The sequence below is a fragment of the Haliotis rubra genome, unplaced genomic scaffold, assembly GCF_003918875.1.
Source record: "Haliotis rubra isolate DU_JTF1 unplaced genomic scaffold, ASM391887v1 Scf152, whole genome shotgun sequence".
Lineage (NCBI taxonomy): Eukaryota > Metazoa > Mollusca > Gastropoda > Lepetellida > Haliotidae > Haliotis > Haliotis rubra.
Window position 1 is genome coordinate 418,265 of NW_025765470.1, and position 15,401 is coordinate 433,665.

Sequence of the window (15,401 nt, forward strand, 5' to 3'; positions counted from 1 at the left end):
CAAACTTCAACGGTGCTGCCATTTTCATGCTTCCAAATGTGTTTTTTCTACATGCGATTTGGTTTGTTACGATTCTTGGCAATGATGGCTGACGATAGGGGTACGAGTCTTCTTGTAAGTCACGGAAAGAGGCGAGTAGTTACTAATGTCGAAATGCGTGTAACCAAAACTAAACTTAGTGGTCCCATCAAGTACGCTATAACAGCAGTTTACAATACAATGTTTGAAATGAAGGCATTTGCAGCATGGTGATGTTTTCACCTCAAGTCAAGGTTGTGGAAGACATGTCAAACACAGTACACAGGAGTCTTCCTCATGCACACAGGTAAACACAAGATGCAAAATATGAGCAGACGCGCTTTCCAGACATCAATTTATGAACATGATGTCCTGGTATTAACTCATATTCCTTCTTTAGGGGTAAGAATAAACTCCAAAATGTTGTGTTAAACTGATATTAAACAAATCATGATCATTACTTCTAAATGCCCTTCAGTCTCCAGTCCAGACACAGGACATTATCACTTGTCCTAGTTCAGTAAAAACACACAGTGGCACAGTTCAGAAATGGAACAGTAACTTGGAGATAAGGTAGAAAAGCATTCAATGACTGGGAAGTCTAGGTTTGGTGGACCGGAAGGGTTAGGGTAATAGGTGACCACATAAAGCAGACTAGTTCACAGAATGTACAAGTAAAGAATCCATGGCTGAGTTCTTTGTCTGGCTTGGATGATGGGTGTCAAAGATTGGAGACATTTGAAGTTATCCATTCCAATACATCAATGTGGATGGAGGATTGGAAGAATACACAGCTTCTACAGATCATTAATACAAAGGCAAATAATACTCCGTTGCCTTTACGGTGGTCAGCCAATAATTTCACCTGTGACTGAAATGTCTCACTGGGTCTGTGAATTACATGGATAGCATTATCAGTATCATTAAGACACTTTTCTCTAGACATCACCGAGCAAACCAAAATATTCCTACCACATGGACATCCACTTGAAAGCATGATGTTTCCCTAAACGCTACGTTTACTTCCCTAACCATGAGGTAAACAAGCAATGAAGAACCTAATGCCCTTGTGACAGGCGATCAATAGTAAAGTACTGAAGTCATGTTGAAAATAACCCACTGGAGAGCATTTTCCATACCTGAAGTACAGTATGACTATTTTCATCTCGTACTGACACTGATACTGTACAAGATCAGGTTAATGTTATGTACCACATGAGCAACAAATGAGAGGGATGAAGTCAAAATGTTGATCTCTCATTTAAAGAACTGACTGGAATTAATTGAGAATCTATATATTGTGACCCATCTCATTGAAAGTCTTTCATCCCTTGTGACATCATAAATTATCTCCAAACAATACTGAACAATATTTCCAACAATGCTTTCCAAACAAATTAATAAGAATTTATTTGCTATATCATAACAGCCATCACAGGAAGCCTTCAAACACTGCTCAGTCAGTGTTATTTTACGTTCTCTTCTATCTTTGCAATAAGTTCTTCAGCATCGGTGGACGTCTTCACTCGGAGAAGGATTGGACATGGCTTGTCATTGGCTGCTTTTGGGTCAAAGGGCGGGTTAGGGATGCACACAAAGAACACATTATTTTTTCCTTGCTTCTTGACTGGCATTTGTTCTGACATGATAATGTTCAGCATTATGTTTCCTGCAAAAGAACACAAAACATGGTTCGATGTTTGACAAAATGTTTGAACAAAAATTCAGAAATTCTTGCCATTAAAAACAAGAAGAGATGGTCATCAATATCCCCCGCCACAGTGTTCTGTTCCTATTTGGTTCCTGTTTTTCAACTCCACCATGACATTCATGTCCTGAAAACACATACCAAATTTGTTTTCCCTATCTATAACGGTTACTGAGAAAATCTGTCCTAATTTGGGATACCGTGCACTAAGTCATGAAACGTATGACAAGGGCCATAACTCTGTAATAAATTGTAACACGGTTTCTGATTCCAAACTCCATCAAGGCATTCATGCCCTGAAACACATACCAAATTAAGTTTCCCTATCTCTAACGGTTTTTGAGAAAATTTGTCCCCATCCCGGATGGATAGAGCTCAAACCTATAATAAAGCTTTCAGATGAAACAGGCTTGGTTAATATGTATCCATGTTTCCTTCTAATCAAGTATCCCAATACACGCCTGTCTATATAGTCATCTCAGCACAAAGACACTGAGGCCAGCCAAGATTAAAAGTCAATGACCATCTGGGGGACAACATCTCCAAGGTCGCCTCGGCAACCATCCACTCTGTGAATAAAGATCATCAGGTCTGAATGCCAGGAATTCTATAACATGTTTCAGTTAGTGTTGGGTTGTCAGACATGGATGTTGAAAGAGGTATCTGGTTTTGAGGAGTTCCATGACAGCTCTTCAGACAAAACCAAACTCCACTGATGAGTGAGTGGTATGTGCCACGGCTTGACCATACATTCCCTTACAGACCATTCACAACCCAGATACTGATACCTGCATGGACACATGTTACTCCTAAAGACAATCAATGCTACTACTGATCATGTGACAAACACGGAAGGTGTACCTAGGTTAGTGTCAGCTCGGATGACCAGCTGCAGCTTCTCATTGACCGTCTTGAGATGCAGGTTACCAACGCCACGCTCCACCCACTTCTCATCCTTCTGGTAGAACAGCTTACACCTGTAGGACAGACACACATACACCTGTAGGACAGACACACATACTGCTTACACCTGTAGAACAGACACACATACAGTTTGCACCTGTAGGACAGACACACATACAGTTTGCACCTGTAGGACAGACACACATACAGTTTACACATGCAGGACAGACAGACACACATACAGTTTACACCTGCTCTCAGGATTGATTCTGTGGGAAAACAAGCATGGGGTAGTGGGGACCTATTCTGTGGGAAGACAAGCATGGGGTAGTGGGGACCTATTCTGTGGGAAAACAAGCATGGGGTAGTGGGGACCTATTCTATTGGGAAAACAAGCATGGGGTAGTGGGGACCTATTCTATTGGAAAAACAAGCATGGGGTAGTGGGGACCTATTCTATTGGAAAAACAAGCATGGGGTAGTGGGGACCTATTCTATTGGAAAAACAAGCATGGGATAGTGGGGACCTATTCTATTGGAAAAACAAGCATGGGGTAGTGGGGACCTATTCTATTGGAAAAACAAGCTGCATATTTATTGCAGAAAACCATCCAGCTGGCACAGGGGACCCCCTTCTGTAGTAACATGGATGCAGGCAGGTGTTGGGGCTGCTCACCTCTTGGTGTAGAAGGCATCAGACTCCTGGACTTCAGTCACTTCAGCCATGGGAGGAACATACTCATCCTCTTCAGCACCTGCAACAGGGGAGATAAGCTATAGCTGCGTGACAGCTGCAACAGGGGAGATAAGCTATAGCTGCATGACAGCTTCAACAGGGGAGATAAGCTATAGCTGCATGACAGCTGCAACAGGGGAGATAAGCTATAGCTGCATGACAGCTTCAACAGGGGAGATAAGCTATAGCTGCGTGACAGCTGCAACAGGGGAGATAAGCTATAGCTGCATGACAGCTGCAACAGGGGAGATAAGCTATAGCTGCGTGACAGCTGCAACAGGGAAGATAAGCTATAGCTGCATGACAGCTGCAACAGGGGAGATAAGCTATAGCTGCGTGACAGCTGCAACAGGGAAGATAAGCTATAGCTGCGTGACAGCTGCAACAGGGAAGATAAGCTATAGCTGCATCACTGACAGCTGCAACAGGAAGATAAGCTATAGCTGCGTGACAGCTGCAACAGGGAAGATAAGCTATAGCTGCGTGACAGCTGCAACAGGGAAGATAAGCTATAGCTGCGTGACAGCTGCAACAGGGAAGATAAGCTATAGCTGCATGACAGCTGCAACAGGGAAGATAAGCTATAGCTGCATGACAGCTGCAACAGGGAAGATAAGCTATAGCTGCATGACAGCTGCAACAGGGAAGATAAGCTATAGCTGCATGACAGCTGCAACAGGGAAGATAAGCTATAGCTGCATGACACCTGCAACAGGGAAGATAAGCTATAGCTGCATGACACCTGCAACAGGGAAGATAAGCTATAGCTGCATGACAGCTTCAACAGGGGAGATAAGCTATAGCTGCATGACAGCTTCAACAGGGGAGATAAGCTATAGCTGCATGACAGCTGCAACAGGGGAGATAAGCTATAGCTGCATGACAGCTGCAACAGGGGAGATAAGCTATAGCTGCATGACAGCTGCAACAGGGGAGATAAGCTATAGCTGCATGACAGCTGCAACAGGGGAGATAAGCTATAGCTGCATGACAGCTGCAACAGGGGAGATAAGCTATAGCTGCATGACAGCTTCAACAGGGGAGATAAGCTATAGCTGCATGACAGCTGCAACAGGAGATAAGCTATAGCTGCATGACAGCTGCAACAGGGGAGATAAGCTATAGCTGCATGACAGCTGCAACAGGGGAGATAAGCTATAGCTGCATGACAGCTGCAACAGGGGAGATAAGCTATAGCTGCATGACAGCTTCAACAGGGGAGATAAGCTATAGCTGCATGACACCTGCACCCATGTACATCTGGATCTTTAGCAACAGGTGATTAACTGAGTCGGGTGGACTTAATGAACACGTGTCATTGCACCATATGTGTGAGTGAGTGAGTGAGTGAGTTTAGATTTACAACGTTTGTAGCAATATTCCAGCAATATCAAGGCAGGAGACACCAGAAATGGGCTTCACACATTGTATCCATGTGGGTAATTGAACCTGGGTCTTCAGCGTTACACCATAAATTTGTAGATTGAAGCTCATGTCAATCACGGGACTGTCTGGTCCATTATCTACAGACTGCTGTCATGTAACAAGGAGAGTTCTATGGATATACGACTTCTGGATGTTTTTCAGAGGTTTTCATCTTCAACCTTAATCAAGGAAGAGTAGTGTAGTTAACAGAGAGAGTGAGTGAGTGAGTTGGGTTTTATGCCGCTTTTAGCAATGTTACAGCAATATCACGACAGGGACACCAGAAATGGGCATCACACATTGTACCCATGTGGGGAATCGAACCCGGGCCTTCGGCGTGACGAGTGAACGCTTTAACCACTAGGCTACCCCACCGCCCCAGTTAACAGAGAGAAACAATACAGTACTTGTGGTATAAAACACACTGCATTCAACAGCAGGTGAGAGAAAGACAACATGCAGCAAGGGAACAACTAAGACATGTAGACATTATCGGCACAAGAATATGTGAGGTTGGAGGTTTCAATACATGTCATGGTACTAACGTTATAAAATTAGACTTTTCACCAGTCAAAATCCAACATAAGATGCATATTAAAAGGCTATACAACTATGCAAATGTACTACCAACGTGTCTCACTTGAAAGTATACCTCTTAGGTGAAGACAACCAACAGTACTGTACATAAATGTGGTAGTAGCAAAACACCTAATATTCATTTCCATTTCAATTATTGAAAACCAAGACTCCATTTTTACCTTTCTATAGTAAGCAGATGGGAATTTCACAAAAGACAATCGACTACAAATACGTGGTAAAGAACTGGAGTTAGGACCACCTTGCAACTTATGACCATTTCCTTTTACCTTCACTGCACTGCCCAAATAGAAGTTGCAGCTGAACATGTCAGAACTCTCAGCACAAGTTAAATGTTACTTCCTGACTGCCAACTTTCAGAAGACATTTGAATTTTGGTGTTGACACGGCTAAGACAGGAATGAGTGAGTAAACAGCCATTTGCAATACTGCACCAACACCACGGCAACACCAGTAACCTCACACATTCCTCCCAGTGGGAGAACAGATCAGGGCCCCGTTCCTCAAAGCGATCGTAGGGCTACGACAGTCGTAAGTCTATGTTAAAGTATGGGAGTTACGACTGTCGTAGCGCTACGATCGCTTTGAGGAACGAGGCCCAGGCCTTCCACATGGCAAGAGAGCGCACCAGCCAATAAGCCTCTGCTTGACTTCATCATGAAGAGGGTAAATCATGACATCACTTAGGGACACAAAACTTTGACACCCTGACAAGGCGTCTCTTACCTGCAGTGGTGTCAGTTTTGGGAAGCGAGTTGGACGACGCTTGTGATCCGAAGGAGAAACCTCCCATTGAGGCACTGCTACTCTTGGTGAAACTGAACCCGAAGCCACCATTTCCCGGTGCAGAGCCTCCGAAGCTGCTGCCAGTAGAACTCAACTGCCCAAAACCGTTGCTAGGAAACTTGAACCCTCCAGTTGATGCACCTGCTAATTTGAACATGGGAACATGATCATTATTTGTCAAACATACGACTTGTTTCAAAGCAAGTACACTATGTGCAAAAGGGATAGAGGCAACATTCCACCTATATTACAGCAGCTGTAGACAGAATTTATCCACTCTGAGCACACCCACCCTACAAACCCCCCAACCCCTAAAACAGTGGTTCATATGAGCAATGGCAAACACAATCAGCGCACAATGACACACATTTACATTGAAGTAACTGGGTCTTACCATTACATTTATTTCAATTCCCCTATCTTAAAGGTCACATGCAACGTAAAACACAACATTGCAGATTCTGATACCTTTCGGTATGGACTTACTGTAACAAATTATCCAAAATGCAAATTCAACTTATAAAGTTAAAAAATAACGCAATGAAAACCCCCCTGCGAAATCGGAGTTCAAACGATTCACTAAATTCACCCCAGCTGGGGTGAAAAGTGTTTTCAACAGCTGTGCTGCACTGCGCTCATGGCGCATGCACAGTGAATAGGTTCACACAGCTTGGAAGCGACATTTCAAGACGGAAAACCTTCGCTGGCGTTGAATACTCGGAGTAGGCTTTGATGTGAGCTATTTTTCTTATGTTTTGTTGATATTTCTCACGCATTAGCTTTTTACATGTTATGACAGTAAATTACCGATTTAACTGTTTACATAATTTCATTTGACTATTTCACCACACGTTCTTCTTACCGAGTCACTTTCTCAGTTCAATACTTAAAAGTAACGTCATTATTTAGCATTGCCAGAATGCCTAACTGTGATATAGATGTGCCTCTGTCACAGACAAAACTAAATGTCTGTTTTTGTTTTATTGACACCTATGTGTCTGCCTGCCTGTCTGCTAATGACAATATGCAATACACAACTTTGATCACTGACCACATGCAATTTGAACTTAACACCTATCAGGCTATACACCATAAACAAAACGCATTGATTTATGGCTCGTGCACCAGAGTTCTGTCTCTGTCACATTATGTAATTACACAGACAGGCAGGTGTGATACTTGAACACATGACATGTTATGATGTCTGTTGATTGCAAAATGTTATACACAAAAAATGAGCATGTATTTACACAACCCAACATCTCTATACACACGCAAAGGTTGCATCGGCAAATGAACCAGCCAATAAAAGTCTTCGCACGCCCACCCGCTCTGACTGGGTTCGGTATCCCGGGTGCTTCGTTTCGAGGGAAGTAAAGCCAAGTACAAAACATTGCACTTTCGATTTGCGATTGTACGCTTATAATTTTGTTATTTGATCAGCAATGTATATTATGTCATGAATAAGTGATAATTGTGTTTAAATTATGTTGGTTTTTTGGATTGCATGTGACCTTTAATGAAAGACTAAGAATTTATCTAATAATAAATGAACACACACACCCCACCCGCCCAATTGGCAGTTGAGTTAAAATAAGATCATCAGCAAACTATGCTATTTGTAAGAGCGAATGAGTTGGTGAATTTATTTTTACGCCACTTTCAGCAATATCATGGCAGGGGACACCAGAAATGGACTTTTCACATTGTACCCATGTGGGGAATCGAATATGACGAGTGAATGCTTTGACTGCCAGGCGAGCCCACTGCCCCTATTTGTAAGAGGCCATAGTTGACCTTACTGACAGTCCTTTCAGTAGTGTACAGTTTCCTGTGTCAGTTTCTTCACCTGTGTCCTGTTTCGTCTCCTTGGCAGGCTTTTCCTTTTCAGTAGAGTCAGAGCTGGGTTTCCCAGTTTCTTTCTTCTTCTCTTTCTCCAGTTCCTCCAAATGTTCCTCATAATCCTTGAATATCGGAGTCAATATACAGAATGGGTTCTTGTCCACATGCTGTTGAATCCAAGTCACCACACTCTGGTTCAAACTCTTCAAGTTCATTAAGAATTCAGATTCCGATTTACTGCCACCATTCTCACTTTTAACTGAATCACTTGCTCCTGAATTTGAACCATTTTTGTCTTTGTCTGTTAAGAGAGTCCCACCAAAACTTGGTGTGGATGCCTTTGACTTGAAGCCCGCGAATCCTGTGAACACACTAGCTCCACCTTCCTGGAAACAAATCATCATTGTCATAAAAGTAATGAACATAAAGAAATTAAGTGTGGTCAAGGGGAGACAATTCTGCCAAGAGACATGACATACAAACTTTCAGCACCAGGTTTATGTCAATACAATATAATTAAGATGCATATTTATGGAAATGCTGTGATTATTTAAAGGAAATATACATGTAAAATTTACTGTGATGCCAAATTGTACCAGAAAATCTGAGAAAATCCTGCTCATGCTTACTTCTGGCTCTCCAATGGTGGAGACCACTGACCAGAGCAATCAAAGCGAGGTTCATTTAACCTTTATTTGAAGAATCAGGGGTGGAAATAACCCATTGCCAGACGTCCGAGTCCACTGGGTTTTTGTCGGGCAAGCAAATTTGTATATCATGCTGTATCGGTGTCCAATTGACTTTCCAATGTTAATAATTTTGTTTATTTAAAAAATCAACAAGAAAACGGACGGTATAGTGGAAAACTTATCAGGGCAAGTGATTTTACATGTGCCACTGTACCGGAGTACACTAGCAATTTTAAAGTTATTTCCACCCCTGAGAATATGTATACCATGAACAAGGAATTCAGATACAATATGGTTCTTGGAACAGTTAATTCGAAGAAAATGCTAAGTATTACAGTCAGACAACATCAGTGGCTATCAGACACAGGTTGACAATGCTAGTCCAATTTAATGTTTTAAAACAAATGATATCTTCTATCCCGTGCACAAGTTGACCCCCCTTGAAACCCCCAAATTATACACGTCATGATGGTGAATGCTGTTTTCTGCCTTAAAGTCAGCGACATTCCAGTTCTATGACAGGGTCTGTTGATGGCAACATGTGACCTGGTTCAGAGAAACCTGTAGTCACTTCTGTGTTATTTATTGAAGGTAAACTGAAGAACAAGTTTTACATTGTGTCTTGTAACAGCAGAATGTCTTGTATATACTACACTGAACAGGCTGAGATATACAGTAATGTCACCAACTGTGGTCATTAGGGCTGCACTGTATGCACTATTTAAGAATAGTATGGCTTTCACATTGGAATAGTTTTGGAAGCCATGATCCACAGTCAAGGGAAACACTGAAGATTTATACCAAGTAAGCATTTCATTTCACATACAGGCATGAAACATTCATATCCACCAAGCCTGTCAGGTGAGGACCATGAAACACGCTCTGCTGCAGCCTCAGACTCTGGCTTATGAGTCACAATGTGACAACCTCTGATATGCAACTATGATGGTCTCAATGCTTGATCTGACGAACTTCAACAGACATCAACTATGATTTTAGGTCAGACATTCAGTTTCAGATGTGTCAGAAGTTGGAAGTGTGGATAGATGGATGGCAATACAACTTTCATGCACCTTCATTGCTGTTTACCATTGTACAGTCAGCAAAACTATATACAAACCCTATTTTGAACAAAATGACAATAGTTCATTTTGGAAAACCCTGAGATAGTTGAATGATAATCTGTGGGATTAAACACTAACACTTCCAGCATCTATCCCTCGTCTCTTGGCTTTCTTTATCTGTCGGGTTTTTAGGACATCCTCGGAAGCCTGGATGAATTCTCCAGCCTGAAATGATCAAATTAACACTTGATTTGTTGTAGTTGCCACTTGCAACACCACAGGCTTCACATACTGACTTGACCCGACTACATGGCCTGTTCTACTGTCAGGGTGACCACCTCTACTGTCCTGCATGCTCTAGTTATACCACCTCTACTATCCTGCATGCTCTAGTTATACCACCTCTACTGTCCTGCATGCTCTAGTTATACCACCTCTACTGTCCTGCATGCTCTAGTTATACCACCTCTACTGTCCTGCATGCTCCAATTATACCACCTCTACTGTCCTCCATGCTCTAGTTATACCACCTCTACTGTCCTGCATGCTCTAGTTATACCACCTCTACTGTCCTGCATGCTCTAGTTATACCACCTCTACTGTCCTGCATGCTCCAGTTATACCACCTCTACTGTCCTGCATGCTCTAGTTATACCACCTCTACTGTCCTGCATGCTCTAGTTATACCACCTCTACTGTCCTGCATGCTCTAGTTATACCACCTCTACTGTCCTGCATGCTCTAGTTATACCACCTCTACTGTCCTGCATGCTCTAGTTATACCACCTCTACTGTCCTGCATGCTCCAATTATACCACCTCTACTGTCCTGCATGCTCTAGTTATACCACCTCTACTGTCCTGCATGCTCCAATTATACCACCTCTACTGTCCTGCATGCTCTCAATTATACCACCTCTACTGTCCTGCATGCTCTAGTTATACCACCTCTACTGTCCTGCATGCTCTAGTTATACCACCTCTACTGTCCTGCATGCTCTAGTTATACCACCTCTACTGTCCTGCATGCTCCAATTATACCACCTCTACTGTCCTGCATGCTCCAGTTATACCACCTCTACTGTCCTGCATGCTCTAGTTATACCACCTCTACTGTCCTGCATGCTCCAGTTATACCACCTCTACTGTCCTGCATGCTCTAGTTATACCCACCTCTACTGTCCTGCATGCTCTAGTTATACCACCTCTACTGTCCTGCATGCTCTAGTTATACCCACCTCTACTGTCCTGCATGCTCCAATTATACCACCTCTACTGTCCTGCATGCTCCAATTATACCACCTCTGCTGTCCTGCATGCTCTAGTTATACCACCTCTACTATCCTGCATGCTCTAGTTATACAAGCTCTACTATCCTGCATGCTCCAATTATACCACCTCTACTGTCCTGCATGCTCTAGTTATACCACCTCTACTGTCCTGCATGCTCTAGTTATACCACCTCTACTGTCCTGCATGCTCTAGTTATACCACCTCTACTGTCCTGCATGCTCTAGTTATACCAACCTCTACTGTCCTGCATGCTCTAGTTATACAGTTATACCACCTCTACTGTCCTGCATGCTCTAGTTATACCACCTCTACTATCCTGCATGCTCTAGTTATACCACCTCTACTGTCCTGCATGCTCTAGTTATACAAGCTCTACTGTCCTGCATGCTCTAGTTATACCACCTTTACTGTCCTGCATGCTCTAGTTATACCACCTCTACTGTCCTGCATGCTCTAGTTATACCACCTCTACTGTCCTGCATGCCTCTAGTTATACCATCCCTCTACTGTCCTGCATGCTCTAGTTATACCAGCCTCTACTGTCCTGCATGCTCTAGTTATACCACCTCTACTGTCCTGCATGCTCCAGTTATACATCCTCTACTGTCCTGCATGCTCTAGTTATACCACCTCTACTGTCCTGCATGCTCTAGTTATACCACCTCTACTGTCCTGCATGCTCTAGTTATACCACCTCTACTGTCCTGCATGCTCTAGTTATACCACCTCTACTGTCCTGCATGCTCTAGTTATACATCCTCTACTGTCCTGCATGCTCTAGTTATACCACCTCTACTGTCCTGCATGCTCTAGTTATACATCCTCTACTATCCTGCATGCTCTAGTTATACCACCTCTACTGTCCTGCATGCTCTAGTTATACCACCTCTACTGTCCTGCATGCTCAATTATACATCACCTCTCTACTGTCCTGCATGCTCTAGTTATACCACCTCTACTGTCCTGCATCTCTAGTTATATACCACCTCTACTGTCCTGCATGCTCTAGTTATACCACCTCTACTGTCTACTGTAGTTATGCATCCTGCATGCTCTAGTTATACCACCTCTACTGTCCTGCATGCTCTAGTTATACCACCTCTACTGTCCTGCATGCTCTAGTTATACCACCTCTACTGTCCTGCATGCTCTAGTTATACCACCTCTACTGTCCTGCATGCTCTAGTTATACCACCTCTACTGTCCTGCATGCTCTAGTTATACCACCTCTACTGTCCTGCATGCTCTAGTTATACATCCTCTACTGTCCTGCATGCTCTAGTTATACCACCTCTACTGTCCTGCATGCTCTAGTTATACATCCTCTACTATCCTGCATGCTCTAGTTATACATCCTCTACTGTCCTGCATGCTCTAGTTATACCACCTCTACTGTCCTGCATGCTCTAGTTATACCACCTCTACTGTCCTGCATGCTCTAGTTATACATCCTCTACTGTCCTGCATGCTCTAGTTATACATCCTCTACTGTCCTGCATGCTCCAATTATACCACCTCTACTGTCCTGCATGCTCTAGTTATACCACCTCTACTGTCCTGCATGCTCCAGTTATACCACCTCTACTGTCCTGCATGCTCCTAATTATACCACCTCTACTGTCCTGCATGCTCCAATTATACCACCTCTACATGCATGCTCTAGTTATACCACCTCTACTGTCCTGCATGCTCTAGTTATACCACCTCTACTGTCATGTGTTTTATTCTCTCTACCTCCTCTGGCTCATCTTCCTCATCCCAGTTTCTGTCAGTCAGTTCCCGGGTTGCAGTTCTTTTGGCCATCATCAATCTGAAATATCCAGAAAGCACCTTCACACAATGCTGTACAATCACCCTTTTATGCATGTACATTAAATTATGAATTTAAAATTCCTGCTTGCCCGACCGTCAGGAACGGTCTATTTTCATCTCGGACGGTCAAATTTCAAAAGTAGCCTGTCCGGTGGTCTGGTAGATGTTTTTACCCCTAACAGTAAATATTTCATAACATCAGACAGGTGCTCTTGTTTAGGGTGTTTATGGTATTATGATAAGTATAATAAACTATTTACAATTAGACAGTTCATTTTACAATAACCAATCACATCACATGTATTTTCAGTTTACCTAAACTCTGTTCATTGCCTATCAGTGCTATGTTGTTCATTGCGATGCCTACAAACAGTAAAGTATTCAGAAACTTGATTTTTGTTTTCATTGTTGAAAACCGGACAGGCAAGTTTGTATCCGGACTGGTAATTGTTTTGAAGTTACCAGTTCAGCAGTCTGGCTTGGAATTTTGGGAGTTTTAAACACTGATGTACACAAAATGTGTTATTTAGCTTCTTGGACATAAAGATAATGTGTTAACCGTGCAAACAAACATGACTATTACTCAAAAACAACTCATCACACATGGATTTACTTTCAGAGTTTAGTAACTTCCCAATTGGCAAAACCATTCCCTTTCTATAAGTGTTACAAGATGGATGATGATACACTGTTACAGTATAATACTAATGTCAGTACAGTGGGAGAGAGAGGGATGACTTTCTAATGAAAGAAAAACTGAACGAAAATATCTCAGACAACATGCAATATTGTTAGCTGTCAAAGACAACGTTGATCAAATAAGGTGAGAACCTGATGATACGATCTTGTATTCTACTGTCAACAATATAATGAACACCCAAATCAGTCTCAGGTGAAAAAAAACTGTTGGGAGACAAAGATTCATTCCAACAAGGGTTGTACTCCATAGCCATGGTATGAGAGTCAAACAGGAAACTGCTAAGTCTATTTCAAGGAACTCTTCATAACATTTTTAAAGAAACACACTAGATGAGATAATGACACTAGTTAACTTGTCAGGGAGTCACCAAAGCAGGGTGCATCTGCACTGCGTGAACATATAGGCTTCCTAACACGGCCATTTAGACATGTCGGATAAAATAATGTTTTGTCTTGTGACCGCCACTTTCATGGTGAAATAAATAGGAACCTTCTGGTGTTGTCAAGATGCTATAACCATCATGCCAGTCAACACTACCGCTAAGGACAGCACTATGTCGGTTGACACTTCCGTTATGGACAGCACTATGTCGGTTGACACTACCGTTATGGACACCATTATGTCGGTTGACACTACCGTTAAGGACAGTACTATGTCAGTTGACACTACCGTTATGGACAGTACTATATCGGTAGACACTACCTATTATGTCGGGTTGAGGACCGTTATGTACACCACTATGTTGGTTGACACTTGACACCGGACACCATTATGTACTACCATTATGTTAATGACAGTACTATGTCAGTTGACACTACCGTTAATGGACAGTATGACGGTTGACACTACCGCTATGGACACTATATCAGTTGACACTACCGTTAAGGACAGTACTATGTCGGTTGATGCTACCGTTAAGGACAGTACATCACTATGTTGGTTGACACTACCGTTATGTACAGCACTATGTTGGTTGACACTACCGTTATGGACACCATTATGTCAGTTGATGCTACCGTTATGGACAGCACTGAGTCGGTTGACACTACCGCTAAAGACAGTACTATGTCAGTTGATGCTACCGTTAAGGACAGTACTATGTCAGTTGATGCTACCGTTAAGGAGAGCACTATGTCGGTTGACACTACCGCTAAGGACAGTACTATGTCAGTTGATGCTACCGCTAAGGACAGCACTATGTCGGTTGACACTACCGCTAAGGACAGTACTATGTCAGTTGATGCTTCCGTTAAGGACAGTACTATGTCAGTTGATGCTACCGTTAAGGACAGTACTATGTCAGTTGACACTACCGCTAAGGACAGCACTATGTCGGTTGACACCGTTATGGACACCATTATGTCGGTTGACACTACCATTATGGACAGTACTATGTCGTTTGACACTACCGTTATGGACACAACTATGTCGGTTGACACTACCATTATTGACAGCACTGTCGGTTGACACTACCATTATGGACACCACTATGTCGGTTGACACTACCATTATGGACAGCACTGTCGGTTGACACTACCATCATGGACAGTACTATGTCGAGTGACACTACCATTATGGACACCACTATGTCGGTTGACACTACCATTATGGACAGCACTGTCGGTTGACACTACCATTATGGACAGCACTGTCGGTTGACACTACCATCATAGACAGTACTATATCGGTAGACACTACCGTTAAGGACAATACTATGTCGGTTGACACTACCGTTAAGGACAGTACTATGTCAGTTGATGCTACCGTTATGGACAGTACTATATCAGTAGACACTACCGTTAAGGACAATACTATGTCGGTTGACACTA

General features: G+C 42.7%; 1 protein-coding gene across 2 annotated transcripts in view; it reads right to left on the reverse strand.

Annotated features, from left to right (window-relative positions):
* Positions 1 to 1,403: 1,403 nt before the first annotated feature.
* Positions 1,404 to 15,401, reverse strand: part of LOC124270495 (nuclear pore complex protein Nup50-like) — a 31,978-nt gene continuing 17,980 nt past the window's right edge. The window contains exons 2-8 of one of the 2 annotated variants that reach the window (XM_046705507.1): positions 12,795 to 12,870; positions 9,907 to 9,993; positions 8,023 to 8,401; positions 6,114 to 6,314; positions 3,306 to 3,384; positions 2,588 to 2,703; positions 1,404 to 1,687 (exon numbers count right to left, since the gene is read on the reverse strand). In XM_046705507.1, coding sequence (XP_046561463.1) covers positions 1,485 to 1,687; positions 2,588 to 2,703; positions 3,306 to 3,384; positions 6,114 to 6,314; positions 8,023 to 8,401; positions 9,907 to 9,993; positions 12,795 to 12,866 — 1,137 coding nt within the window. In that variant the 5' untranslated portion in view covers positions 12,867 to 12,870 and the 3' untranslated portion in view covers positions 1,404 to 1,484. Of the gene's footprint in view, positions 1,688 to 2,587; positions 2,704 to 3,305; positions 3,385 to 6,113; positions 6,318 to 8,022; positions 8,402 to 9,906; positions 9,994 to 12,794; positions 12,871 to 15,401 lie in introns of both variants that reach the window. The other variant, XM_046705506.1, reaches the window with a different exon arrangement.